Source organism: Notamacropus eugenii, chromosome 3, assembly GCF_028372415.1.
Source record: "Notamacropus eugenii isolate mMacEug1 chromosome 3, mMacEug1.pri_v2, whole genome shotgun sequence".
NCBI classification, from domain to species: Eukaryota; Metazoa; Chordata; class Mammalia; order Diprotodontia; family Macropodidae; genus Notamacropus; species Notamacropus eugenii.
In genome coordinates, this window is record NC_092874.1 from 226,588,055 (window position 1) to 226,614,356 (window position 26,302).

At 38.4% G+C, this 26,302-nt stretch overlaps 1 protein-coding gene across 10 annotated transcripts in view; it reads right to left on the reverse strand.

The window, feature by feature from the left end:
* LOC140534157 (cyclic AMP-dependent transcription factor ATF-7) overlaps positions 1-24,320 on the reverse strand; it is an 81,322-nt gene extending 57,002 nt beyond the window's left edge. For 4 of the 10 annotated variants that reach the window (XM_072654869.1, XM_072654866.1, XM_072654864.1 and 1 more), the window contains exons 1-2: positions 24,150-24,267; positions 3,033-3,101 (exon numbers count right to left, since the gene is read on the reverse strand). In XM_072654869.1, the coding sequence (XP_072510970.1) occupies positions 3,033-3,087 (55 nt within the window). In that variant the 5' untranslated portion in view covers positions 3,088-3,101; positions 24,150-24,267. Of the gene's footprint in view, positions 1-3,032; positions 3,102-23,814; positions 23,875-24,149 lie in introns of those variants that run through there. The other 6 variants (XM_072654867.1, XM_072654861.1, XM_072654860.1 and 3 more) reach the window with 5 other exon arrangements.
* Positions 24,321-26,302: the final 1,982 nt, after the last annotated feature.

A 26,302-nucleotide genomic window follows, 5' to 3' on the forward strand; every position in this document is an offset into this window, starting at 1 on the left:
ACTTAAAGGAAGTTAGGAAATTTACAAGGAAAAGTTTAGGAAGGAGTTCATTCTTAAGATGAGGGATAGCCTCTGCACAGTGGTAAAGACTGGGTGCCACTTGAGGAGCATTAAGTAGGCCAGTTTGCCTGGAAATCAGAGTGGGTAAGAAGAATAATATGCCATGAGCCTGGAAAAGTAGGCTGAAGGGTTTTGGACATCAAGCTGAGGAGTTCATATTTTATCACAGGGGCAGCTGAAAGCCACTCAAGGTACTTAAGCAGGAGAGTGACACGGTCGGACTTATGTTTTAGGAAGATTATTCTGTCACTGGAGGGGAGAACAGATTAGAAAGGGAAGGCAGAACTGGAAGATCACTTTGAAGTCTTGTCCAGGGAAGGGAAGATGAACTAGGATGGTGGCTGTGTGAATGAAGAGGACAGTGCAAGAGCTATTAAGGCAGAAAAAACAAAACAAAACAAGATTTGGAAACTGATTAGACACAGTGTGAGGGAGAAGGAAGAACTCAAGATGACCTCAAGGTTGGAAGTGTAAACCTGATGTTCCTAGAAGGATGCAGTGAGTGGGACACAAACAGGATTCAGAGGAGAAAATAATCCAAATGTGTTTTAAATATGGAAAGTTTGAATTTTGAGGAGAGGCCCAGAAGGGAGTGAATGAAAGACTGGCGTTTATAAGAAGTTTACGGCTGGACATATAGATTTAGGAGTAAGTCATGTGCTTTTTTTCATAAAATCTGTTGCTTCCCCCATCTTATTATTACTATTACCATCCCTTCTACCTTATCTGCAAATTTGATAAGTTTGCCTTCACTCTAAAACACCAACGGAAATGATGAGAGGAACAAGGCCCAGGAAAGATCTGTGGGGCAGTGGCCTCCTTCCAGGTTGTGATTCATTTCATTAATGACTGCTCTTTGGGTCCAACCACTCAAGCAGTTCTAAATCCCCTTAATTGTATTATGATCTAGGCTATGTCTCTCCATCTTATTCACAAGAATTAACTCTGTTATTGTTTTGCTAAAATCCATGCAAACTATGTCCATGGCAATCTCCTTATTTAGTCTAACAGACCTATCAAAAAAGAAATAGTGAAAAGGTTAGAACCTATACTGGTTCTTAATGATCATTACTACTTTCTAATAGGTCACAAACCACCTTGTTAACAATGTGCTCTACAATTTTGCCCCAAAAGGCTAACAAGGTAACTCTTATACAGTCTGAAGCCTCCATCCTCTTCCTAGTTCTGAAAAACCTAGACAAACTATAGAATCTCTTTGTTCCAAATTACATGCAGAAGCTACAAATGAGAAAAGGAGGTATTAAAACTAAGAATAAACCTGTAGTCCAAAAGAGTTAAATTTTAAATACAAAACAAAAGAGGAAAAGATCTTTTCAAATTCATATGATTGGTATACATTCTAACAGTGTGTTATAATGGAACAATTGGACCCAACTGGAGTCAGGAGAGAGCTAGGTTTGGATTCTATGCCTTATGTAGTTATTACTTATGGTCACAGGCAAGTTACATATCTTCTCTAGGGTTAAACTTCTTCATTTGTGAAAGGAGATGACAAAATCCATAATATCTTACAGAGCTATAAGGATCAAATGAGATACTAGGTATAAAAAAGCTCAGTAAACTTTGAAGCAATACGTAAATCTAAGTTAACATTTTTAAGCAGAGTATAAAGAAAACAGAGGATTTCTCTACATTATATCTTAACCTGTTGCTAAGAAGCATTATAGTACTTGACCATGTTGAACTTTTGCTCTCCGAGAAAGGGTTAAGAGGAACTGAATAAAGCTTGAGATCATTAAAGTAAGTATTTCTTGCTTTATGAATAAGGTAGTGGTTATAAAGTTAATTTCCATGAAGCAAACTCAATTTCTTCCCATTGAATTATAGAATTATAGACTTTAAAGTTGAAAGGTCCCTTAGGAAATATTTTATTGTAAACTAAAAATATAATGCCATGGAAAACAATCCCCCAAAAGTCTGAACTGACAGTTTCTTCAAGGAAAGGGATCAATATTGGTATACTAAACAAAATAGTAAAAGCAAAGGTTATGAACTCTGAACAACTTTGGGAACTCTCCATTCCTTGCTCCAATCCCTAAATGAATTAAAATTCTTAAACTTCTGATATCCTAGGTTTACCTTTACGTGTCTAGAACTTGGTTTTCCCTGGTACATGTATTATTTAATAGAGCTAGGACACATAAGAAGGGATATAGATAGGTCTTAGTTTCTCTTTCCTTATCCTTTTGTGGAATGAGATAAACACAGGGAAAAAATAAAGAACAGAAAAAAATTCCCAAAATATGATCTTAAAAGTATTGTAAAACTAAAAGCACTTTTAAAAAAAAGCATAGATCAGAATATCATAACTTAGACATGTTTTACATTATTATGTGGCAAGTGGACACTTGCACAAAATGTGTTCTGGGCTCAGCTAGAAAATGGCTGAGCGACTCTGTAGGCTGTATACAATGTTTTATATACAAGCCTTTGATGACTGATCTAGATGCCTTTCACTAATGGTTCATTTCAAGATTACACAAAAAAAGTCATGGTTACTCCCCCCCCAATTTATGAGTTCAAAATAGACAGTACTATTTTGGGGTTCACAAATGATGGCTACATTCTCAGCTGCCTCTTAGAATATGTTCGGTAGTCATATGTTATCTGTAAAAGGAGAGAGAAAGGAAAGATGTCTTTGAAATTTTCAAACTCTCTTTGTATTCATATGGGCAGTCTCAGAAGCTTAAGGGGAGGGCAACGTTTCTTCCCTGCCTTGTGTTGGGAAACAAACACCAGTAGAATAATAATATGGAAGAAAGCAAGGCAGATTTCATTACAGTAGAGTGCCTACACTTCCTCATAACTTGGATTTACACACTGCAAATCCTCTGATCTGATTACCTCCAGTGATCACGTAAAATACCGGCTTTAAACTCTTTGCCTTAGTGATAAAACAGCCACTTTGATTCACAACGAGACATTCACAATAAAGTATATTGTAAACGTACCTGTCCACAGCCTGGGGCATTGCACACAAACGGTCTGTCGTCTCCCATATTTCATATAGCTGAGCGGAGCTGGGGAGGGGGAAGGAGGGGAAAAGTTATTTTAAATACACTGGGGCAAAAAAAAAAAAAAGTATTACAAAAATATCAAGCCTAGAAGCAGGTGTTGTAGCTAGGAATGTAATTTATCAAAACACAGGCTACTCTGGGGGGCCCCAGAACCTGTTAGACATGTGCCGTGTGTTAGGTACCTAAACTGAAATTGGTGATTAGGAAAATTTAGGTTTAAATGGTCAAAGAATTTTAATCCTTTTAAAAAATTTCCCCTTTTCTAATAGAGAACAAAACACACACACGCACGCGCGCACACACACACACTCAGTCTGCTGAATTACAACCAGTGCAGTTTCCCATGTCGATAAATCCACCGAGTGCCTGATGCACAAGCCATATTTCTGACCTGGAGAAGACCAAAATTTGTCATTTAATTAATTAAGGGATTATAGGAGGGGTGCTCCATTTTACAAGGCCATAATCTGGCTCCCCGGTGTATAAACTACGAGACTGTTGGCAAGGGCCATTTATCCCAGATTATTGCCAAGGAAAACAAAGCACCCATCCTATTGGGCTGCGTGGGAAATTATTTTCATTAATACAAAAATAAAAACAAAAACCTTTCCTCCCCACTGGGAGCCTCCCTCTCCCCCTACCAATTGTCTATGTCAAATCAAGAAATATCTGTACCACCCCCACCCCCATTCTATTTATGGCTGGGTTTTAAAAAGCAGCCATAAAACAAATGTCATTTCTTTGGGGGTTTACTGGGCAAATATGTTCCGGCTGTTTGTGCTGCTCCTGGCCAGAGCTCCTGGGCGGCTCTGCTGAAGCCAACAGATGTGCGCTGCTGCAGGGGAGAACCAAAATGGCCCTAAAAGGAATCACCAATATCCCCTCTGCTCCTTAGAAGAAGCTAACATGGCTAATACGAGTTTCTGCTTCTTTCTTTCCTTTAAAAAAGTATTTAAATCGAGCCCTTGAAAAGTTGGCTGAAATTCCCAAAGCCCAATCTTGAAGTATTGGTGAGGTTTCTTTATATCCTAGCAAAGAACTAAGCAACTAAGGTGAGCTAGGCTGAACTGGAAGAGCAACTTGTACTGGAACAGATTTGAAAAGGAAGAAAAGTATTTTGAAAGGGTGAGGGAGCAAAGAGAGGGACAAGAAATATATTAGAGTAAGCTCTCAAAGGAAGTATTCAGGGATATTCTCACAAAAAAGAAAGACAAGAAAACAGAATCTGGGAAGGAGAAGCAAGCAAGCAAAGGAAGGAGAGAGGAAGCGAAGGAGAAATAAAGGAAAAGAAAGAATTAAACCTCAAATTATGAATGTATATAGGAAGGCCCACAGAACAACTAGGTTTCAAATTTTTAATCTGAGGTAGAACCAAAATGTCATGTCAGATTCAGTCAGGCTCATGTGTTAAAGTTCAATATCTGACAGATTCCTAACCATGAAGCTCAGTTTAAATATCAGAGGATAGCTGAGTAACATCTCTTTTACACTCTTAAAACTCACTCTGGGGGAAACCAGGCTTTTGGGCTGTCTGGTCAGTAAATCACACAACAAATAGGAGCTTTAAAATGTGGGGTGCCAGATGAAATAGAAATAGTTTCTTGGTCATCTTTCAGTGTGATAGGAACAGGGTCTAACTCTGAGGGAAACCGATGCCATACCACTGCTGTAATGGAATAGAGCCTGTATGTACATACGTGTACACAGATTTATACCACATTTAGCCAGGATAAATTGCTTCAATAAATTCTGTTCCTAGGAGCAGCTAGCTCAAGCTGATGATTGGGTACTAGGAGAATGAGAGCTTCATTCTTCTTCACACAGCCTCAGGACAAGAGGGTTTTCTGGTTTGTTTGTTTTAAACATGGGAGGATTTTAACACTTTCTGGAACCATAACACGGATGTGGAAAAATAATGCAAAGACCAAGGTCAATTTTAGAAAGCAGCTATCGTCTCCGGAAAAAAAAATCCTTACAGCTGATGCTTACCAGAGACCAATTTGGCTTCCCAGGCCCAGAATTTCTATGTTCAACACTAGTATCAAATGGCCAGTGTTCCTGTATTTCAATCAGGCAGGTCCTGTTGCTTACTCTAGACTAGCGAATGTATACAGTATACAATGTAAGTTTAAGCAAAAGCATTGAACAGTGCACTAGACGTCAGGATAGGATTCTTCAACCTTTAGCTTGATTCCATAATTTGGAGATATCTGCTCATTTTGGGGGGAGGGGGCTGGGGGGGTCAGGGATGGGAGCAAGGAGAATCTCAGTTTCCCTGGCAGTGGAATAGGAATAGCAGTAGTTAAGGAATGATTTGAGATCCCAGAACAAAAAGGAAACAACCCAAGAGGGATATATCAAAGAAGACACCAAAGCTCTGAAAACCAATTATCATGATGGGATAACCAACAGGAGACTACAATCAGGGAAAAAAACAAAACCCTCTGGGAAATCTGAAAAGTGATTCCCTTCAAACTAGACCAGGGGTTCTAAACCTGAGGTCCATGGATAGATTTCAAGAAGGGCATAGGACCTTGAATAGAAAAAAAAAATCTTTATTTTCATTAACTGTTAATGGAAATTTAGCATTTCCTTCAATGATTTAAAAGCACCATCATTCTGAGATGGGATTCATAAACCTTACCAGAAAGCCAAAGGACAGAAAAAAGGTTAAGAACCCCTGGTCAGAAAGGATCAAACTTTTTAAGTAGCCTCTCTAAATTATGTCATAATTCACAGCTTTCAATATAGTTTTTAAGAGAAAACAGAAAAATGTGTTTCCAAAGCAAAGACAAAAAAACTAAAAACAAACAAAAACCTATGAGAAATCATAAAAATGTAGATATGTATACACTTGTATGACTTTCAAATATTCAAATTAAGCAGCCACTGAATCCATCTGAGTAATTTTCTGGTTCCTTTCCACTTGCTGGCCTCTTATTCACTAAGTCATGAAAAGAGATCACAACGAGAAGACCTTTTATGAGTAATCACAATTACTCTTAAATCATTCTCTCATTCTTTCCCCCCTTTTCCCTTCCTAATTCCTGTATTTAATTGTAATTAAAACAAATAGGAGATTCTGTACTTTCAGAAAGCTACAGCTAATACCCAATTTAATGCTCTCAATTTCTCCTTTTTTCTCTACTCTGTGTCCTCTGATGTTGTAGCTAAAGAAATGCTTGTTGCTTCTTCATGTCTAACATTTAAAATAAAATTAATTACAAGTCAAACCGGCGCCTTCCCACTCCTTTCAAAAAATATCCCAACACAACACATTTCTGTGGTATAAACAGACTGAAACAGAGGGTGAAATCTTGATGAATAATGGTGTTGCCACTCACTGGAATTTAACTCACAACCCATTTGTAACTGCATTGCTTGTCAGGCAGATCATGTGTCCAGGCACTGCATTCACAGTCTGTCGTCTGCCTCCCGATTTATCCTTCACACAGACCGAACTCAAAACATTTTACAGAGCTAAATAATAAATGACAGGAAAGGGAGACACACATTAAGAGGCACTGAGCCAAGGGAAAAGAGGCTTTCAGCCTGGATCTTTAGAGGTAGAAAACGAAGATGTACAAAAAGGATATCCTAGAGGGCATGGTCCTCAGAGAAAGTTCTTTCAAAACCAAGTAAAATCAAAATGCACAAAATGAAAGAGCAGGAGTTCTTAACCTTTATTTTATATCATGGACCCCTTTGCAGTCTGGTAAAACCTACGGATGTTTTCTTGGAATAATGTTTTTAAGTAATTGAAAGAAATGCTAAATTTCAGTTAGAGGCTAGTGAAAATAAAGGTAATTTTTTCTCCCGTTCAAAGTCACAGATCTGATTTCAGGGTCTAACACACCCTTCAGGATCCCTGTGATCCTAAAGAGAAAAGAAAAAAGTTAACTGAATATTTGGAAAGAAGCATTGGGGGGAAAATCATGATAAGCTCAAAAAGGATTTTAATAAATTGGGATGACAACTAGTAGAATCCTAAAGTGGAAAGGTGTCAGTGAACAAGTAATAGAGAAGGGTGATGTATACTTTTAATGTTGTAAAGATATAGTTTCCATGACGAAGTCCTATGGAGCCACCTTGTTTTAATCATTTCTATAGTAACCAAAAGATAACCCGAATAAAAATTTAACTTCAAGTAAGGAAAAAAAGTGACCCACAAACCCACATCCAGGTGCCTATTTCTTTAGATTCCCAGTAATAAAAACCAGGGGCAATTCAGAGAGAAAAATGCAAGATATAGTTGGCAACAGAAGCAGAAGGGCACAAGCTCCATAAAAACTGAAGTTCATTCTTTACTTGGAAGGGACTGGAGGCAATGGCTAACCTTCAAATGACCAGAAACTTCTAAAATATCCTTGAAAAACAAAGGTTCTTTCACTAAGGATGCTTTAAAGAAGTCAGGTGAGTGATAAGAACAATAATAATAGCAGCAGTTAACATACATACATTGAGTTTTAAGGTTTACAAAGCACTTTACATATATTATATCATTTGCTTTAAAAAAAAAAAGCTTCATTTACAGCCAGCTCTATGGAGTCTGGTGGTGGGCAGCATCTCTAGTTTGTGGGATTATTTAGGTCCCTTGTTGCAGCTGCTGCTGCTCCCAGGCCTGTCATCTGCCAATTACACTGTCTTCAAGTACTTCCAGAGGGCAGACCAGGGTGAAGTGTTAACAGTCCTAGTAAAAGGCTGGCAGAGAAGAAGGTTGAGACTAATGGCCGCAATTAGATTTTTGGGTTATCCATAGTCTGTCATCATTTAAAAATTATCCAGGATCTCTTATCCAGCTCTTGTTTTCTTCTCCACTGGCTCCTTTTCCATGAATAATTGAGAACAGACCATACTTTAGGATCTCTAATCATTCTGTGAGGGAAAAGAGGGGCAGGGTAATCTTTTTTGCTTTTCATATTGGTCAACTGTTTGTTGCATTGGCAGTGTTATACCAGAATGTGTTTCTGTTGGGAAAGGAGGCAGGGAACACAGAAATTTTTACGTGGAATAAAACAAAACGTTATGAGAGATAGCAGGCAATATTTTCAAAGAAACCTGGGAAGACTTGTATGAATTGATGCAGAGTGAAGTGAACAATATGAAAACAATTTGCACAGGACAACAATATGGTAAAGGCAAACAACAACTTTTAAAGAATTAGGAATTTTTAGTGTAATGACCAACTGTGATTCTAAAAGACTCATGATGAAGCATGCTACCTACCAAATGACAGAGAAGTGAAGGATGCAGTGCATAATGACACAAATACAATGAAAAAATGAACCACATTTGCCTCCGAAGCAGCCCTGAAAATGGACCCATAAGACTTGGAAAAAAGACAAGACGACAAAAAAAAAAAAGCCAAATACATTACTACATTAATTTTCCTACTAGTGAGTTTGGATGTGGGGCAGAAATACTGGGTTTGGGTGCATGGATTGGAGAAAACATATTTAGAGGTGAAAAAACTAATGAGTACTTGCAAAGCTATTTTACTTCTATTTACTTTTTTATTTTTAAATAAGTTTCAGTGATATCTTTTCCTTTAACATCACAGTCACTGGTATATCTTCCCCTACAACTTAGGGACTTGACCCTCCTAGGAGGAGTTAAAAATAAAAAAACCAAAGGCTACTGATCCAGAAATGTCTGATAACACATGCAACATTCTGCCCTCAGAGAACCCCTGCTTCAATGCCAGGAGAATGCAGTGACACTGGGCAAGTCACTTAACCCGTCTGCCTCAACTTCCTCCTCAGTAAGATGGGGGTAATAAGAGCACCTACCTCCCCAGGTTACTGTGAAGATCAAATGAGATAATAATGATAAAGTGTTTAGCTCAGTGCCTGGCTACAGAAGCGTTAGCTCGCTCTGAAGAAGCGTGCTTGACTGTCTGCTCTCCAGGGTCAGCACTGACTTTTCAGCCACCCAGAGCTTGCTTTCTTCTTTTGTTCATTTATATTGCTGCAGTAATTTTGTATGTATTTCTCTAATGATTCATTTATTTCACTGCATCAATTAAAAGGAATCTTTGTTTCTCCAAATTCATCACATTCATTATTTTTCACCATACAATAATATTCCATGACATTGTTATTACAGTTTGTTCAATCACTACCGAATCTATCTATATCCATTTTACCTTGATACTACAAAAAGTGCAATGAATAATCTGTAGTGTCTGTCTTTCTTTCTGTCTTTGGTAAGGGTATAAACATAATATTTAAAACACTGCTGTTAATAAAGTTCAGTCCCTTTAAGGGAACTGATGAATTATGTTCTCAGAGAACTTAGTAAGATTAAATTTAATAGGGACAAATGTAAAATTCTACAGTTGGGTTCAAAAAAGCAATTGTATTAGTAGAAGGTAAGGGAAGAATGGCTAAATAAAAATTCACATAAAAAAATCTAGGATTTTTAGTGGGACAATAAAGACAAAAAAAGGATACTACAATCTTAGACTGCATTAATTAAGTCCTACTGTTCTAAACAAGGCAAATACAGGTGTTGGTCATAACATCAGACGGCTTATGTTTAATTCTGGATACCACATTTTGTCAAGGAACTGAAAAATTCGATCACGGATGGCGACCAGGAATGATAGGAGTGAAATACATCAAAATTATCTTCAGGTATTTAAAGGGCTATGCAATATTACTGATCTGAAAGAGTTTTTATTTAATTTGTTCTCCTTGGACTCAAACTTCTGCTGAACTAGCAGAATGTGAAGAAGTGAGTCAGCTTTCAGCTAAATGCATGGAAAAATCTCTTAATAATCAGAGCTATCCAAAAGCTATCTAATGGGCTGTGTTGGGAGACAGGGATTTTTCTCTCACTGAAAAATCATCCATTCTCTATAAGGGTTCCTGTTCAGGTGGAGGTTGTTCCCCATCTTTAACTATGAGATATTGTACAGGACAATCAAATATTTTTAAAATTACAAACTTACAGCTCAATGCAAAAAAATAGACGTAACTGAAACTGTAGATTATATCGAAACCCAAGGTGGGCCAAGTATTCAAAAAAAATTCCTCCTTTATCTTCCAGAACTCACTTTTTGAGTCCCACGTGCTCTGACAGCAATGAACATAGCTGCTAGATTAAATTTTATTGTGTGGCATTCAATGTCACAGGAGAAATGGACAATGGTGGAAACAGATTCAACAGGCTTTTTAGGTGTCCAAAAACAACTGAAAAAATTTACTAGCCAAGTTTTAAAGCTGCTGAGCTTTTTGCTGACTATGATACCAATAACAACGATAAAGTATCTGGCTATAGAGTGCTTTAAGATTCGCAAAATGCTTTCATTTCATATATTATCTCATTTGATCTTCACAACAACCCTGTAATGAAGGTACTATTATTATTAATCCCATTTTACAGATGAGGAAACTGAGCAGGCTGAGAGAAGTCCAGTGACTTTTCAGGGTCACATAGCTATTAAGTGACTGAGGCAATGATGTATTTGCAGTGTTTTGTGCCTCGCTCAGAATAGCGAGAAAAACAAAGGCTCTTCACACCACTCCTCTCTGCACTATCCTACTACAACGCTGGTTCTCATTGCACACAGGAGCCTCAACATCTTGGAATTATACTAGCTCTACTCAAATAAGCATGTGTGCCACAACACAGGCTATGTGAATTCCAGAAAATGAGGACTGAGGCATTTTGCTGGAGGAAAGAGTCAAGCATAACACTCTGGGATTCACATTTCTACTCTAAAAATTCTGAATTCCAAGATTCTAGTTTGTAGTATCTCACTAATATGAATGGATTGCTATGGTGATTCAAATACAGGCTGTACTTCTCCACTCTTGTCCCTAAATTTAGCCTGAACAAAACCAGTTTGAGAGTGGCCTAGAATGGTGCTGTCACAGGATCTCAGAAGCTATCTAGTCCAACCCAGACCTGACCCAAAATCTGCTCCACAAATAAAACCCAGTGCCCATACAAGCTTCTATTGAAGAAGAAAATGTTTTCTTCGGGCAGCTCATTCTACCTCAGTTTAGCTAATTGTTAGGAAGTTGTGCCTTATTTCAAATGTAAATGTGCCTCTCTGTACCTGTACCTCCTACCCATTACACAAATATAATTTCTCTTCCCTATGACAGCCCATCAAATCTGGAGATAGGGATGACATCTTCCACGTCTTTTCTTCTCCAGGCCAAAGTTCCTTCAAGTCATGTGTATATGGCAACGTCTGAAAGCCCTTTGCCACCCTGGTCACCATCCTCTAGATGTTCTAAATTCATTAATGTTCTTTCTAAAATGTGTTTATCAGGATTGAACACAATATTCCAAATCCACTCTGTCCTGTTCAGACCTAAATTGGTTCTATTATTTCTCCAGTACTGCATGCTATGTCTCTCTGAATGAGTCTAAGATAGTATCAGCTTTTTTGTTGTCTTATTACTGGGCTGAATTTATACTGAGCTTGCTGTTTACTAAAACCCCAAGATCTTTTTCAGATAAACTGGTACTTAGTCATGTTTCCTCTATCTTGTGCTTACAAAGTTGAAATTTTGAATCCACCTGTTAAACATTGCATCTTTCCCTATTAAATTTCATTTTATCAGAGCAGCCCAATGTTCTCTCTACCCCGTCAATAACTTTTTAAATCATAACTGTTGAGGTCTAGGGATGCTGGGAACCCTGAAATTCAAGGGCAAACAACGTGGGTCCTATCTTGAAAGAATTTTAATCAAGCCTTCTTTCAGTCAGAGAATTTTATTAAAACGCTGGTTGGGATGAGCAATATTTTAAGAATCCACATTATTGGTGATATTTTAAGAATCTGAGCAATCTAATTGGGGAGAGGAGGACATTTATATACAGTGGTCAAGGAGTGGGTCTGGATGGAATCAAGAGGGCATTGATCTGGAGGGAATAGATAGTGAAGGACTGCACTAGGTTAGAAATAACAGAGAATTGGAGATTGGGCATGGGGCCACAATGAAAAGCCAGCTGGAAGGATTACTGGAAGAAATTGACTTGGCCATGCAGGAAAGTTTTTTTGGGGGGGATTTCCAGGGCCATTAATAACTGCCATCCAATTTGTTAGCTATCTCTTTTTGTCCTTTACAAAGTCTTTAGTATGACATTTATGCCTTCATCCAAATCACTGATAAAAATGTTAAACAAGGCATGGCTAAGCACACCTATTCCCAAAGCACTCAAGAAAGACCACTATTCGATCTGACAACGAGCAATTACTAGTTTTGAGGTGTGTCATTCAATCAATTCTGAATACTCCTGACTGCTATTTCTTAAGTCCACTCCTATACAACTTATCCAATAGAGTAAGTTGCTGATGTCATTGTTTAAGTCGTTTTTCAGTCATTTCCAACTCTTCAAGATGACATTTAGGGTTTTCCTGACAAAGATACTGGAGTGTTTTGCCATTTCCTTCTCCAGCTCATTTTTCAGATGTGGAAACTGAGGCCAACAGGGTTAGATGACTTGCCCAAGATCACACAGCCACTAAATGTCTGAGGTCAGATTTGAACTCTAGATGATGAGTCTTCCTGACTCCAGGCCATTGTGCTGCCATAAGAATAGGACTGTCAAACTGATCACTCAAATTGAGGTAAACTATAGTCAAACTATTTTCATGAGCTACAAACCCTGTCAAAAAATGAAACGGAGTTAATCTGGCATGACCTGTTCTTGCTGGCCGGTGTTTTGTGGTCACCAATAGCTTTTCTAGATGTTCTTGGCTATTCCTTTAATAATATATTATAGAATTTTGCTAGGAATAAAGGTCAAGCTCACTGGCAGCCTACATTCGCTTCCCTTTTTTGAAAATCAGGACTTCTGTCCTTCTCCAGGCCTATTGCCTCTACAATCTGTTACAATCTTTCAAGATACCTGAGAGCGACTTAGCAATCACATATGCCAGTTCTTTCAGTATACAAGGATGTAGTCTGTCTAGGCCTACTGACCTGAATGCATTAAGGGCAGGTAGGCATTCTCTTACTATCTTCCTTACTTTCTTGATAGATCTGCTTTCTTTTCCAGACAACCAGATCAACAAGCATTTACAAAGTACCTACTATGTGCTATGCATTATACTAGGCTCTAGGGAGACAAAGACAAAAATCAAACATTCCTACCCTCAATGAGTTTATACTTCATTGGGAAAAACAACAAACACACATGTTCGCATAAAGATACCCAGGATGTGAGGATGGTTTGATAAGAGTAAAACAATCAATATAATTAATCACATTAAAAACAAAAATATCTAAAACTATATGATTATCTCAAAAGACGTGGAAAAAGTTCCTGACAAGATACAACGTTTACTTATGCTAAAAACACTACAAAGCATAGGCACAGAGGGACCTTTTACTGATATCATAAGAAGTAGCAAAAACTAAAAGCAAGCATCACATGCAATGGGGAGACACTAAAAGCCTTCCTAACAAATATGGGAATAAAACATTCATTATTTTCTGATGTAGTTCTAAAAATGCTAGTAATTAAGCAATAAGACAAGAAAGAAAACAATTAAAAGTATAAAGACAGGCAAGATGACTAACTTAGAAAATCCTAGGGAATCAGCAAAGATAGTAATTGAGACAAGTAATAGCTTCAGCAAAGTTACAGGCTAGAAAATAAACCTTCAAAAAAATTTCTATAAATCCAAGAGGCAATAATAGAAAAGGAAATCCCATTCCAAATAACTCAAAATACATAACTAGGGATCAATTTAGCAAATTGACTAGATCCTATTACAGAGTGCTCTTTACAGAAATAAAGACCTTAAATAGCCAGGGGAATAGTTAGTGCCCATGGCTGGGCTGTCTCAATACTACCAAAATTAATTTACACTTTTAATATTACACTTCTCAAATTACCAACGCAGTACTTTACAGAACTCAATAAAACAATAACAAAATTCACTTGGAAAAATAAAAGATCTAAAATATCAAGGAAAATTATGAAAAGAGATGAGGACAAAGAGGAATAGCACTTCCAGACCTCAATCTTAATTATAAAGCAGCCATCATTAAAACTAACTGAAACTGGCTAAAAAATTGAAACTGCTGAATGGTACAGGCGAGACAATTTGAGAATCAGAAGTAACGGAATTCAATAACCTGGTGTTTCATAAGTCAGAAAACACAAATTACTTAGGAAAACTCCCTATTTGATAAAAACAGCTAAGAAAACTGAAAAGCAGTCTGGTAGAAATTAGGTTTAAACTAGTACCTATACCATGCTCCACATGCCATTTTAAATGAATACATGAACAAAATATCAAAGATCATACTATTAGAAAAAATAAGAGAAAGAGGCCTCTCACCACCATGAGTAGGTGGATTTTAACTAAACAAGGGATAAAAGGCAAAAATAAAAAACTCTGAATTGATAATACATAACATGCCATGGAAAAAGTTCTATACAAACAAAATCCATGCACCTAGGATAATGGGGTGGGTGGGGGGAAATTGTATCAAAATTCTTTGATAATGCTTTAGTATACAAGATATGTAAGCAATTTATACGTATACATGCATATATATTTACTATATATACATACACATACATAAACACATATCAGTATATACGAAATCTATACAAAGTAAAGACAAGGATACCACAGAGATGTGCACACATGCATGCACACACACACACACACAAATAAACACAAAGTAATTTTAGTGGGGAATGATAAGGGAGAGGAACTAATATTTGGGGTAGAAGAGAAGAGGTATTCCAGGAAAGATTTCATGCAGGATATGGTGTATGAGTTGCATTTTGAAGGAAGCCAGGATTCTAAGGTGTTTGAGATGAGGTGAAAATAAATTCTAGACATGAGGGACAGTCTGCAAAGGCATGGGGACAGAAGAGGACATTCTGTGTTTGCCAGGGCTATGGAGTACAAGAAGGGAAGTAATGTGTGATTTTTCTTAAAAGGTAGGCTGGAACCATGTTGTGGCTGGCTTTAAATGCAAAATTGAGGAATATATATTTGATCCTAGACACTAGGGGGCCATTGGAGCTTCTTAAGCAAAGGAATGACATGTTGAGACCTGTGCTTTATGAATATCATTCTGGAGGCTGCATAGAAGATGAACTGGAAAGGGAAATGATTTGAGGTGTCAAGAAGAAAGGACACAAACACTTATGAAGCACCTATCATGTGCTATGCACTTCACAAACATTATTACCTTTGATTCTCACAACCCTGGGAGATAGGTACTATTTATCCTTGTTTTATAGTTGAGGAAACCCTAAGTGTCTTGAGGATAAAACTGAACTCAGATCTTCTTGACTCCAGGCCCAGGGCTCCAATTCATTATACCATCTAACTGGCGGGGAGACCAATTAGGAGACTACTGCAATAATCCAGAAAGGGGTGGTGAAGGTCATGTGAGGGGGAAAAGGTGGACTCAAGAAACGTGGAGGATGTAAAGTCAGCAAGACTTGGCAAATGACAGTTTATGTAGGGTGAGAGAGATTAAGAAGTGAGAGATAACTCCAACACTGCAAACTCGGGTCACTGAAAGGTGGTATCCTTCGCAGAAATAGGAAAATTAAGAAGTAGATGGGTTGGGATAGAGGAGGGAAATAAAAATGAGTTCCATTCTGGACAAACTAAGGTTACCTACATGAGAGGATATCCAATTCAAAATGTACAACAGGTAGTAGGTAAAGTTAACAGAGTGGAAGCTTAGAACATAAGGAAATAGAAAGCAATAAGAGAATCAGGAATGGAAGCAGAGACAAGGGCCAAACCAAAGAAATATGACATCGAGAGTTCCTCACTCATAAACAAGATTTATTGATACACCTCACTTTATGCAATATATATGTTTCACCATAAAGTTATATGAAAATCTGTTTTTTTCCAAATTGAATTATTTTAAATACAAAAGTTGGTTTATGAAACATTCTATCACCTAGACATCTTTATTAGCTGACCCTCTATGCATTCACATTGTGACAGCTGATGCTTCTAGAATGTAAGTTTTTTCAAAGTAAGTCTCCATCAATACTTAGTACGGTCATATTAAGCTCTCAATAACTATTTGCTGAATCAATGCTAGAATGATGATGCTGAGGGAGAAGATACTTCCTAAATTAAATAGATCGTTATTTTTTTGCATAGCTTAAGAATTCAATTTTTTAAAACTATGTTTTAATTTTATAAATACTGGCAATGTCTTATATGATTTCAAATGCTTACTCTGTTAACCTGAATGAATTGATTTCCTTTTGTTGTTTTTCATTCATTTTCAGTCCTGTCTGACTGAAAACTCTAGTAAGTTTGCCCTTTTGTGTTGTTGTTCAGTCGTTTCAGTCCTGTACCACTCTAGGCAGAGTTCCTGGCAGAGATATAGAATAGTTTGCCATTTTCTCCTCCAGCTTATTTTACAGATGAGGAAACTGAGGCAAACAGGGTTAAGTGACTTGATCAGGGTCATACAGCTAGTAAGTATCGAAGGCCACATTTGAATTCAGGAAGGTGAGCCTTCTGAACTTCAGGGCTGGCATTCTATCTATTGCACTCTGCTGACATTTCCTTACTGTATAAGATAACATTTTTCACTTGAGGAGTTTGATATAAATGTGGTGAATCCTTGTACAAAGTGAAGAATCTTTTCACAATGGAACTGGCCAACCACAGATCTACCTGTATTCTATATTCAAATTTTCTTTTCATACACAATTTTCTTCAATTAAGATATACCTGAAGTATCAATTAACCTATCCAATTTGAGAGCTTTTAAGAATAAAGAGTACTCTGGTACCCTAAACAGAACAGTTAGAGAAAAGGTTGAAATGAATTTTGGATGTATAACTCAGACATGTAGAGACAGGCACCAAAGACAGGAGCTGGTTTAAGTAGACTAAATCATTTTTGCAGTAAACAACTGAAAACCAGGAAGACAGAAAAAAAAATCAGACCAAACCAGAGAACAAATGATTTAAGTATAGATCTATCTGGAATAGTTTTGTACTTTTCACTTAGGCATCTACTCAAGGAGAGATGAAAAACTCTCTCTAGGTAAGGCTTTTAGAATATACAAGAATCAGTATAAGTTGTTCTCAAATAGTTTGGAATCAGGCAAGAGCAAAAAAGAGCAGGAATTTATTGAAATAGCAGCAGGAAGCTAAACTATAAAAAGATTACAGAACACTAAAATGTTGAATACCTAGTTTGGTCTCCTTATACAATTTAAAAGCAGAAAAATTCCTGGAAACTCGTAATACTTCATTCAAATTCTGTTCTTTTTCCTCTTGCTAACTTTTAGATGAATTATATTCTCTAAAACAATAGAACAGTGGCAACTGAATCCAGAGTCTTGGTGTGTAATTTCATGAACACAGTCTACCAAAAAGCTTAAATGCTTTTAATTTAAACAGTTTGTAAACTAAAAACAAAAACCCTAGTTAAAAATCCGTCTCAAACTTCAGGAATAATCAGATGCCCTGTAGAGGACATCTGCATCATCACCCCAGAGTGGCAACCATGAAGGTTCTGACAAGTTCTGAAGAAGAAAAGTTCCATTTTACATCTCTATCCAGACAAGGACCACACAGTACCATGGATAAACACATTACAGTGGTCGATCTGGCAATGTTCCAGTTCTCTCTGATGAAATCTTACCAGCTCCAAACATAGATTTGCAAAACGAGTGGACTCTTGCTTGTGCAGGACTTAAATGAGTGTGGTTTGAAGGTAGGTCAGTAGGAGGTTATGTTAGTACCAGAAAAGTATTATGGAAAATAAATTCAGATGAAATCTAAGAGGAAGCAGAAAAAAAAGGGTGAAAAAATCTGGCTTATCAGCACAAGATCCTAGTGTCATTCAAGTCTGAATGAATATTAGTAAAATATTCAAGATTCATATGAATAATGTGGAACATCAATACTGCGCTTAACAAATCATAGATTTTACCACACAGAACATTCCAATTTCAAGACAGAATTGTGCTATGCTCTAAATCTAACATATACAATATTAATATATAAGACCACTCTTGCTATCATATCCAGATGGAAGTGGAAAATGCCCTACATGCAGATATCCAGAGGTAATTTCATTCCCAAAATGAAAGAAGGTAAGATTTGGTTGAGAAGACTAGGGTAGGAATTGGCAGGATATTTCTGCTTCCAGATAGGCTCAAGTCATAAGCTCATCAAAAGTTACTTCTCATCAAGAACCTCCACTGTTGGAATTCAGTCAGCTGACATCAGTAAGGAAAAAAGCAGAATTTGATAGAAAAGATAAACTTTAAAAGCATTTATAGGGAAGGGAAGGAAATAAGCGTATATATGTAGCATCTACTATGGACAAGGCAACATGCTAAAGAGCTTCACAAACATTATCTCATTTGATCCTTACAGCAATCCTAGTTTTCCCCAGTTGAGACTACTGAGGCTGAGGTTAAGTGACTCATTCAGGGTCAAACAGTTAGCAATGTGTCTGAGGCTGGTTTTGAAGTCAGGTCTTCCTAACTCCAGGCCTAGCACTCTGTCCACACTGCTACCTAGCTGCCTATAATAACAACTTCAAATGAACAAAAATATTTAGATGCAGCAACTGCTACACAATAGACAAAAAGCTAACAAAATGAATCCGTGACAGTGCAGTGATAGACTTATTCTCTAAAGTGTTCTTATTTATCTTATTAGACTCAGTTTTGGTATGGGGATCTTTCCTAGATGCCTGTTGTAAACAGTCAGCACTAACAGAAAAGAGAATAATAATAGCACCTGCTTCTCATCGTGGTTGTAAGCATGCATAATTAGGCAGCATGCATAAAGCACTTTATATATCTTGAAGTGCTATATAAATGCTGGTTGTCCTTATTAAAGGTGGCTAGAGCACTAGTGTGGAAGACCTGACTTCAAATCCTGCCTCAGGCACTTAGCTGTATGACCTTGAGTGAGTCACTTCACCTAGGTTGGCTTCAATATTGGAATGAGGATAATAATAGCCCCTTATGTAGTTATACTGAGGACCAAAGGAGACGACACGCAGAATGCTTTGCAAAACTTACAGTGTTAACTATTACAGAAAGTAAAAGACACTAAAATTATCTTCTATACCTTTTTTAAAAGAGTTGTGATACCATGTTCCTTCCTCAGAAAGTGTTACACAGCATATATAAAAAACTTATAAAAACTAATTAGTAGCCATCTTTGAGTTAAGTAGAGCCACCCTAAAAATTTCCAAAACAAAGTAAGAAAAATCATTATTTTAGGCAGGACTAAAAGAAAGAGGCACGAATTCAGAAACAAAGAAAAAATTCTAAACAAAAGGGCAAACAGAAGAGAAGGGAAAGAAGTTACATAAGATGATTTAACAGAATAAACTACTCTCTCAACACAAAAGTGTCCATGGGGAAAATGCTGGGACAGAGAATGTCACACTAAAAATCTGAACATGCGCAATGACCCTGATGTAAAAAATAAAATGATGTTTTACAATGAAATATATATGTATGCACACATATATAGTGCTGTACTGTGTATTTCACTGTAAACATAATTTTATTTTTTGCATCAAGGTCATTTCACATCTTCAAATTTTTTAGCATTGACATTTAGTTCAAAGGAGGAGTTATTCCTCATCATTTTTGTTGCTTATTTTTTGCTCTCTCATTCCCATTGGGTCAACGGAACTATTTCAATTTTATTTTCCTTACAGTCTATTTCTCTTCCTGGTTCTTCTTCTGTAGGGACCTTAATTTGAGAAAGTCTCTATGAATCCCAGGCCTGGAAAAGGACCTTGAGAGGTCATTAATCCATCTTCTTGCTTTCCCCGAAGAATCTCACCTAAACAATGTCAGATTTATGAGAATTTATCAAGAGAAAATACCTCTTTCTTCTGCCCTTTATCTATACTACATCAAATTGTACTTAAAATACCTTCATTCACAATCTGCAACATTAAGAAAAATAAAACTTAAAAGGTACCTTAAAATTGCTCTTATCAACTAAAATACTCAAATGTAAATTTGACAATCTAAAATTAACTCTCATGCAATCACTGTCATAAAGAGATTCTGGTCCATAATTACCAGGTTGAAGAGTAGACCTTACTTTCATTGCAGAACTAATAACTTCTAGCTTCATAAACATATTGCATGATAAACTTAGAAAAATAGGAACAGCTAGGTGGGAAAGTATGCAGAGTGCTGAATCCCGACTCAGGAAGACCTTTGTTCAAATCTGAACTCAAACGCTAGCTTCATGACTGGGTAAGTTACTTAACCTCAGTTACTTCAACTGTAAAATGGGGACAATAACAGCAGTTACTTTGAAAGGTTTTTGTGAGGATCAAATGAAGTGTTTGTAAAGTTCCTGGCACATAGTAGGCACTTATCCCTTCCCCCTTTCCTAAGCAAAAAAGCTTTCTTTTGTGATGTTTTGCCTTCCTAGACCTCAGTTTACTAATCTGTAAAATGAGGGGATTAGGCTAGATAATCTCTAAAGTCTCTCCTAGAGAGGTCTAGGATTAATGGTTATTTTTTCCCCAGCCATTTTTGGGGAATAAGATTCACTGATGAATTCTTTTATTTAATCTTAAAAGGATTTTCAGAATAGAACTGATCAAGTGACAAGAAATTTTAGAAGACTGTAAATAGAAATATAAACTGTTTAAAACTACAATCAAAAGCTGCAGGTTATGTTTTAAATATGAAATATGTTCATAATTTTCAGTCACTGAAATTTACACTGTCACAAAATAGAAAATTGATTAACCTGATAAAAGAAGGTACAACCTAAAAATGGGTGCTGGTTAAAGAAAACTGAGAAATTATTTTTCTTGAAATGTTTAAAAAACATCGTGTCTCAGACTTCAAAGTACTGTTACCTGAGATACCAAAACCGAAAAATTCCATTTTTTTCAATAAAATCAACTTTTCACTTCAGCTTTATTATTTTTTAAGAAATTCAAGAGCTGTCTTGCATGCCCATTTCCCTTCAGTTTTATGAAGAGTACTGAATCTTTTGTAAAAATGTAAGAGGCTGTGAGTTTTGTTCTTTCCGCTCCACCTCAAACTTCTTTGCAAGAAGGCCCCTCCTTATCAGAGTTGGATAGGAGGCTACTGTACCTCTGGCTCCCTCCCACTGCAGCCAAGGAAATATTTAGTCTTGACATGCATTGAACAATAACTTGTGAGAATTTCAGAGCAGCTGTGCACAGACAGAGCCAAGGACTTTACTTGAGGCAAAGTTGTAGCTTAATACCTAGGTTTTTTTAACCCCACAATTTTCGGTGTGTGTATGGTGAGGGAGAGAAAAAGATAGAGTAGCAGTATCTATTAAAGTTTAAAAGTCATGATGAACAAAGGTTCTTAAAAATCACAACACAGAAATCATTTCAGGGTATAAACTTTGATCTAGAAGTTGAAAAAATGAGTAATATTACACTCTAGTAGTTTTGACAGGTATTAACACCAGAAGCTGAAAAGTGAATTGTCTCATCCCTACTAAGCCCAAGTCAAAGCTTATCATAATTTGAGATGAGGGAATAAAATAAGAAACATTTTTCTTGTTCACTGAATATTTTTGGTATTGTTGCTGGGCAAACTGGTAAAGTAGTGGTAATATTCAGCATCTACTCGATCCCAACTAAATAATTAGAAAACTAAGCCATTAAATGTGATCTTATTTTACTATAATGGCAGTTTCCTGCAAAGGAGGAAAAAAGTTTCAACAAGAGTTGCAGAGGCTACTGGAATCAAATTTGGAATGCTAAAATATTTCTATGAGAAAAGTACAATTGTTATTGTTTTCACTAAAGCTGTACCTTACCGGCAGAGTGAAAAAGGAATTGGAAAAAAGAGATTGAAACTAATTGGATGCATTACTCCATTGAACTGTTAAAAGATAGGCAGATACTGAAAAAATTTAAAACTTCTGTGTTCAAAGCGCTTTTAAGAACAAACTGGTAAAATTAAAGTCACTGCCAAACATATTTTTTTTACCCAAATTTAGTTTGCAATAAACTCCATTTACTTTAAAACTTCCATATTTAAGAACAAAATGTTTGATTTCCACTAATCTTGACCCAAATTATTAAGATTTTATGACATTTTTAGCCTTGCTATAATAGATAAAAAATTTTAAATTTAAATTTTCAGTTTTCTCATTTCTGGTGAAATCTGTTATCTGCTTGCAGTCACCACCTTTTTCTCCAAGCCCATGATAATTCATTTACAGGATTCAGAAAGGCATGATGATGAGGGTATTTAGTACAGAAGTGTCAAAACACTCAGCAGCATGGGGCCCAGAACACCCCAAGTGCCATTAGAACCAGATTAAAATGTAGTCCCTTTCTGACTTTTATATGAAGTATTAATAAAAAGAGAAATATATAAACATGTGTGGTTTTCCAAGTCAATATGCAGCCTGTAGGGATCCTTACGTACAGTTTAATGGACTTCTTTTATTTTGGAGTTTGACAACACTATTATAGTTTGATAGGGAACTGGCCAAGGAGTCAGAAGACTCAAGTCTCACCTTGGACAAATACTGGCTGGTGTGACCCAGGGCAAATCACTGAACCTTTCAGCTCTCTAGGCAGTTCTTTTGAAGAGGTCACCACCGGCATGAGTACTGGGAATTTTCTCTACTGGGAATATCCTATATCAATAAAATTAAGATCCAGTTTCTATCCCTAAACTCTAAACATCTTCCCATTTACCATTTCTTTGAGGATAAGTGAACAAAGTTTAGATTTCATAAAACAAATCCATTCGGGGCTTTTCTTGTGTTAATTGGAAGAATACCTAAAAATCTGCCGCCTACTCAAGAATTGTAACTACTGTACTTTTTTCTTTAAGTCAGTCAAGTCATTGCTGAGAAAACACTGCACACTCACAAATTTTCACTTGTCTGATATATACCACCAGAGAAACTAAAACTCTCCTAGAAGTAGAAAATGAACTTTTAAATGGGAAGAGAGGAGCTTGATTAGAAGTGGATGGGTAGGTAGGTGGGTGAGGGGACATTCTAGGATAAGGGAAAGGTTTGAGGCACAAAGATAACATTAACAATTCAAAGCAATATATTCCTTCCAAAGAAGCCCCACCTAGGACAGTACAACTTCCACCTCTAGATCTGAGTGGGATGAGGAGGAACAAATGAAATGTATTCCCATCTCAGCATTCACTTCTGATTCACTGCTTAACTTCTCCCCAGTTAAGCCCACTCCTAACACACAGACCTACACACACCCCTCGCCCCACTCAGTCCTAATTGCCATCAGAACCAGAAGCCCTAGTTCAATATTCCAGCCTCCGCACCTTTGACATCTACCAAACGCCTCCCCACGTCCTCTAGCTTTTCATTTCTCCTGACTCCTCAACCTAAGTCCCATATCCCGTAGATCACCCAAACCACACCCTGGTCTCCTCTCCCACCCTTCCCAAACTTCGTCTCTCAGTCCTACACTTCCTCCTGGATTGGATGCTCCGGACAATCTCCCCGTCCCCCAAGCCACCCTCTCTCCATCCCTCCTGTCAACCTATCGCTTCCTCCTAACCCCACAGAGGCTCCCCCGCAACCCTCCCCCAACGGTCCCCAATACCACATCTCCAACTCTTCGCAATCCCGGGCCACCTCCCCTTTTCTGACTTACGGCTCCACCCGCAATCCATGACCCCTCCACTAACTAGACATCCCCTTCTCCCAAGGATCGCTCCCTCCACCCGGACCCCGGCCGGCGTCCCAAGGGACCACTTACCACCCCACTTCTCCCCTCACTTCAGGCCCCTGGCTCCGCCCCCCACAGAGGGACGACGAGGGGAGGCCTAAGGGAAGGGGGCATCCCGCCTCAGCCTAGAGACCGCTTTCCATTGGTCTACACCGCCGCCAATCCCTGCTACCCTAGCGCCCATTGGTTCGTCCTTGCCCGTGGCCCCACCCCCACTCTTTAGACAGGCCCGGCCACCGCCTCAGCGCCCCCCCGTCCACTACAGACTTGACTAGAAGATCCCAGCCGAGGGTAGCAGGACTTGCTCGGGGTCAGGAGTACACTGTTATCAAGGCTCCGGTCCAGCGGGCACTACCGGAACTCACCTGCCGGTAGCTCCGCCACCTACCGCGCTCAGTGCCCGCGTTCTCGCTCTGGGCTCTTCTCCCACCTCAGCGGAGCAGACACTTTACTCTCGTCCGGCCTGGCGCGCTCACCTCTCGCGAGATGTCCCCAGGGTTGGGAGGGCGAAGGAGGCGGGGGGGGGGGGAAAGGGCGGGATCTGCGGGGGCCGATTCGGGGAGCCACCGGAGGGGCGGGGCCTCGGGTAGGGTGGAGCGCGGACGCCTAGCACGTGCTAGGTTGCTTGGGGAGAACTCTATAAAAAGGGGCCTGCGCCCGCGGGTTTGTAAATTTCAGAGATCCCGAGGGAAGCTTAGTGGTTACAAGGAATGCACTTTTGGAGGTTGGAGAGGATCGCAGTCTGAGTTACCACAAGACCGTAAAGAGCCTAGGCACATTTATCTCTGTTTTAAAGAGTTACCGTTATCATGAGCAAAGTATCCCCAGGTAGACTTGGGATAGGAGGAGTCTTAAAATGTGTGCATTTCCCACCCTTCTGAATTACCGATCATAGCGCCTGATTTCAAATCAACCCAGGGCAAGCCACTTAACTTATGCCTCAGTTTCCTCAACTATAAAATGGGGATGATAAATGGCACCTAGCTCCCAGGATTGTGAGGATACGCTGAGATAAGATTTGTGAAGCCTTTAGCGTGGTGCCTGGTCCCTAGTAAGTGCTTATGTTTCCTTACTTGGAAAGTATTTTATTAAAAGTCCGCAGCCCTAGAGTAAAGACTAAATGCTGCCCAAGGAAGAGATGGAAAGTCAGGGACATCCTGAATGCCACACAAACAGCTTACCGAAGGGGGTAAAATATGAGAGTAGGCATCAGAAAATCTGGTTTTCTGGTCTGGCACGTGACCTTAGAAAAGTCAAAATTTTTAAAGCCTCAGTATCCTTAAGGGTGAAGAGGAACAATTTGATTCAGTAAACATTTTATTAAGCACCTTCTATGTGCCTGGCACATAGATGTTTTAAATGTCCTAATAAGAAATGTGGTGCATTTTTTGGGACGGCAAACTGGGTGCCACTTAAAGATCTTAGCTAAAGAGTGACATCCAGAGCTGTGCTTTTAGAAAGATGGATTTGCCAGTGGTAAATAGGATGAATTTGAAGGGGCAAGTACTAGAGGTAAGGAACTGGGGTTGATGGAAAAGAGGGGACAGATAAAGCAGGCATTTTGAGCTATAATCAACAGGATTTAGTTGAATATGGGAAGTGAGGGAGAGGGAACCGTCAAAGACACTGAAGTTTTCAAGCCTTGGTGACAGGGAGGTTGGTGGCACCATTACGAAATAAGGAAATCAGAAAGAGAACACGTTTTAGGAGGAAGAAAGTTTAGTTGGTATGTTGAGTTTAAGGTTCTGACAAGACATCTGGATCCTTAACAATTCAAAATGTAGGTCAGAAATTTAGAAGATAGGTTCAGGCAGAAGCACAAATAGTTTTGGTGAGGTTGAGGGGTGCTGGGGACCCCGAAATACCAACATGCTGGGTCCTACTCGAATGAATTCAACACAAGCTTTCTCAAAGCAAAAGAAAAACAAAGTTTATTAAAGATTCACCATACTGGATTGACTCTTAAGGAACCTAAGCATGTGTAACAAGCGGGCCAGATAGAATCTCAACTAGACAGAGTCTGAGCTGGATTGAATCTGAGCGCCTTCATGGAGGCAAGATGGAATTTAAATACAGAAAAAGACTGAGGGAAGAATCCAGGTGTTGGCAAGGTAGTCTGGGGTCCCAGGGATGGTCTTGATAGATCAAATGCAGGGAGGATCCTGATGGAAGTGGCTGGTAATAGGACTAAAGAGAGGAATATCAAAAGAATGCTAAATAGAAGATAGGGAGTATCTGGCCTGGGAGAAATGGAAGGGGAATCCAAGGAGCCTCAGCCCATCCCCCACCCTTGGGGCCTTTCCAGGGCCCTTCAGACAAAAGTGATGACAAAAGCTCTCCTGATCCAAGGGAAAAAGGTCTTGGCTTCGGTTTGTACCCCATCAGTTTGAATCACAACTGTTTTTGGATAAAACACTTTTAACTTATATGGGCTTCAGTTTCCATGGGTAGATTAGAGTGCTGGACCTGGAAATCAGGAAGACATGGTTTTGACACCTAAAAGTTTGTTATTTCAGGC